Source organism: Lolium rigidum, chromosome 7 (assembly GCF_022539505.1).
Source record: "Lolium rigidum isolate FL_2022 chromosome 7, APGP_CSIRO_Lrig_0.1, whole genome shotgun sequence".
In the NCBI taxonomy this organism is placed as follows: Eukaryota; Viridiplantae; Streptophyta; class Magnoliopsida; order Poales; family Poaceae; genus Lolium; species Lolium rigidum.
The window spans coordinates 39,338,851-39,342,762 of record NC_061514.1 but is presented as its reverse complement, the minus strand read 5'-3'; the positions used below and the strand labels follow the sequence as shown (position 1 = coordinate 39,342,762).

Sequence of the window (3,912 nt, the reverse complement as noted above, 5' to 3'; positions counted from 1 at the left end):
TTGGAGAAAAATATATTATATTTTAAGATATACAAAAAAGACAAATTTCTGACAAATATATACGTCTATACGTAGCCACAAATTTGTTTTTTTCCTGTAGCTCAAAATACAATGTAATTTCTACCGAAACTTTGCATGAATATTCAGAACATGTGTATGTATTCATGGAATAAATGTGATGATTTTTTGAAACGTAGAAATACAGTTTTTAAATATTTTAAAAACTGAGAGCACTGGTGCTCATGTGCACCAAATTTGCTTCCGTCAAAATACCCATGATGAAGACAACCCAACTTGTTACTCGCTGCAGCAGACGCCTCTCTTGTCTAGCTTCGTTTTCATTCTTGGCAAGTTGCCCGTACGCAATCATCTCCATTAATTCGCCGTGGAGAAGCAAACACCAACGCTCGCGGTAGCACGATGACGATGACGGCGCCCCGTGTCCTGCTAGTGCTCGCCACGGCCTTCTTCGTACTCACAACATTGCCATGGGCCGCTCTCTCGGACGGCGAGCACCGGAGCGTCATGTGGCGCGGCGACTCCTTCGCCGTGGAGGACGCCGGACACGTCCTGGTGTCACGGAGCGGTAACTTCGCGTGCGGGTTCCGCGAGGTGGCCACCAACACCTACACGTTCGCCATCTGGATCACGGCGGCGGCCGACGCCACCGTGGCCTGGACGGCCAACCGCGACGCCCCGGTGAACGGCCGGGGCTCCCGCTTCGAGCTCCGGAAGGACGGGTCCGGCCTGGCGCTGGAGGACTTCGACGGCCGCGTCGTGTGGAGCACCAACACCACCGCCACCAAGGCCGACCGCGCCGAGCTGCTCGACACCGGCAACCTCGTCGTGTCCGACGCGTCCGGGCGCGCGCTGTGGCAGAGCTTCGACTGGCCAACCGACACGCTCCTCCCGGGCCAGCCCATCACGCGGTACCGGCGCCTCGTGTCGGCGTCGGCGAGGGGCCTGCCGTCCTCGGGCTTCTACAACTTCTACTTCGACAGCAACAACATCCTCAACCTCATGTACGAGGGCCCGGAGATCAGCAGCAACTACTGGCCGGACCCCTTCAACAAGTGGTGGGTCAACCTCCGCACCGCCTACAACAGCAGCCGCTACGGCAGCCTCGACGCCGCCGGCCGATTCACCGCCAGCGACAACCTCCAGTTCAACGCCTCCGACCTGGGCGACCCCGCCGTCGTCATGCGGCGCCTCACGCTCGACTACGACGGCAACCTCCGCGTCTACAGCCTCGACGGCTCCGGCGCCGGGACGTGGCAGGTCACGTGGGTGGCCATGTCGCGCCCGTGCGACATCCACGGCATCTGCGGCCGCTACGGGCTGTGCACGTACGAGCTGGGCGGCGCGCCGGTGTGCTCCTGCCCCGAGGGGTTCGTGGTGGCCAACGGCAGCGACTGGAGCAAAGGCTGCCGGCGGGAGTTCGATGTCAGTTGCGGCGAGGACGTGGACTTCGCGCCCATGCCGGTCGCAGACTTCTGGGGCTTCGATTTTAACTACACCGAGGGGCTGACCTACCACACGTGCCGCCAGATCTGCCTCGACGACTGCAACTGCGAGGCCTTCGGCTACAAGAAGGGCGTCGGGCAGTGCTACCCCAAGATCGCGCTCTTCAGCGGCCGCATCTCCGACTTCAGGCAGGTCATCTACCTCAAGGTGCCCCGCCGCCTCGAGAAGAAGTTCGACCCCTCCGTTCTGCGCCTCGGCGGCCACGCGTGCACCGTGCGCGAGGTCAGAGCCAACACCAGCGCGGCCAATTACCTGCGGAGAGCCGTAGGCGGCAAGATCAACTTCGTCTACTTCTACTCCTTCCTGGCCGGGCTGTTCGTCATGGAGGTCATCTTCATCGCCGTCGGGTATCTGTTCGTGTTCCGGGCCGACCCGGCGGCGCGGCAGATCCGCGACGAAGGGTACAGCCTGGTGCTCAGCCACTTCAGGAGGTTCACGTACGACGAGCTGTCGAGCGCGACGTGCCAGTTCAGCGACGAGGTCGCTCGGAGCGCGTCGGGGGCAGTGTACAAGGGCGTGCTGGGCGATGGCAGGAGTGTCACTGTAACAAGGCTGGAGGCGGTGACGCAGGCCGACGAGGTGTTCCGTTCGGACCTCAGCGTCATTGGGCGGATCAACCACATGAACCTGGTAAGGGTTTGGGGCTTCTGCTCCGAGGACTCGCACCGGCTCCTCGTCTCCGAGCACGTCGAGAACGGCTCGCTCGACAGGGCCCTCTTCCTCGACGGCGAGGACAGCACCGTCGCGCTGGGATGGCAGTCCAGGTTCGGGATCGCGGTGGGCGTCGCCAAGGGGCTGGCGTACCTCCACCACGAGTGCCTCGAGTGGATCGTGCACTGCGACGTGAAGCCGGAGAACATCCTGCTCGGCGCCGATTTGGAGCCAAAGATCACCGACTTCGGGCTCGCGAAGCTGCTGAGCCGCCGGGACGAACGCGGCCGCATGCTGTCCAAGGTTCAGGGGACCAGGGGCTACATCGCGCCGGAGTGGGCGCTGAACCTCCCCATCACCGGCAAGGCCGACGTGTTCAGCTTCGGCGTCGTGCTGCTGGAGCTGCTCCGCGGGCAGAGGGTGTGCGACTGGGCGGTGGTGGACGACGGCGCGGCAGGAGAGGAGATGCTGCGCCTGGACTTTCCGCGGCTCGTGGCGCTGCTGAGGGAGGAGGTGAGGGACCTGCGGGAGGCCTGGCTGGAGGAGTTCGTGGACGCGCGGCTCCGCGGCGACTTCAGCTATTTGCAGGCCGCCATGATGCTGGAGGTGGCGGTGTCGTGTGTGGACGACGACCCCGCCAAGAGGCCCAGCATGGACGCCGTCGTGCAGAAGCTCCTCACGTCGCAGGACGTCGTGCCGCCGTCAATGCGGCATGCGTCGTCTCCTGTCCCGGGAATTCGGCGCCAGCGCCACGCATCATTTTCTGTCGCAGAAATTAGTCACATGGTCTAAAATGTAACCAAGAGGATTTTTCCAAGGAGAATCTCACTTTTGTAATGCTGTTAGTATCTCAATGCAGTATTCCGCTGGTGTTTTTTTAGATGAAAAGTGGCTTGCCCCGGCTCCATTTTTATATATAAATGAAGGGTGTGACTATTTCTCAGTTCATACGTAAAATGATGTCATCAAATAAACTCATGCTTCAACTGGTGATTAGCACGAATCACGAAGCAATTCTAACGGCCTATATAATTTTTCTGATTTGCAACTTTACTTGCAACCGAAAACCCCAGTTACAACCCAACTTATACCTTATATGCACGAATCACGATCCAATCATACTGCGTAGGACTTGACTGAGCACGAACTTAGTTCTTAGCTAGCGAAGAACTAGCAAATCCCATAAATAAAACTAGAGTTTTGCCACAAGTTTTTTTTATGAGTGTTCACCTTTTCGTGAAATCTAGTTTTTTTCGGCATGGGTACATGGGATTTTGGGAGGGAGACACACCCAACGCAAGGAGGTGATTTCGTGGGGAGTAAAAACAACTAAACAATCACGGGGACAAGGTAGGTGAGCCAAAGATCAACGTCGAGGTGATCCATTGGCAGACGTGTGCGCCAGAGAACGATGTCATCCCTGCAGTTCTTACGGAGTAGAGAGAGCAAGGGAGCGAGCTCGTTGAACACAACATTGTTTCTGTGCTTCCATAGGTGCCAAAGGAAGGGGAGGCGCATGGTCAAGGCCGTGCTCATAGTAGCGGAAGGAGGAAGCACATAAGGTGACCGCGTCGGTGACCGTGGGCTGGACACCATTGCGGGCGTCGAGAGCGTGCATAAGCGATGAGCGAAAGCGCATCCGAACATGATATGGCTGGGATTCTCGAGGGGAGCGTCGCATATGGGACATCCGCTGTCTTCCGCGTCGAGGATACCTTCGTGATAGCTCGAAATTTA

General features: G+C 58.5%; 1 protein-coding gene across 1 annotated transcript; it reads left to right on the top strand.

Moving 5' to 3' along the window:
* The first annotated feature begins 426 nt into the window (after positions 1-426).
* LOC124671212 (putative receptor protein kinase ZmPK1) lies at positions 427-2,967 on the top strand. The gene is made up of 2 exons (XM_047207621.1): positions 427-1,080; positions 1,279-2,967. Exons 1-2 carry the CDS (start codon positions 427-429, stop codon positions 2,965-2,967), a joined length of 2,343 nt encoding a protein of 780 aa, XP_047063577.1.
* Positions 2,968-3,912: the final 945 nt, after the last annotated feature.

What these genes read in the sequence shown, in the direction of transcription:
- LOC124671212 (XM_047207621.1), top strand. Translation starts at nt 427, where the DNA reads ATGACGGCGCCCCGTGTCCTGCTAGTGCTCGCCACGGCCTTCTTCGTA. An exon ending in ACCCCTTCAACAAGTGGTGG is followed by an intron (nt 1,081 to 1,278) that starts GTCAACCTCCGC and finishes GGGACGTGGCAG; the next exon opens with GTCACGTGGGTGGCCATGTC.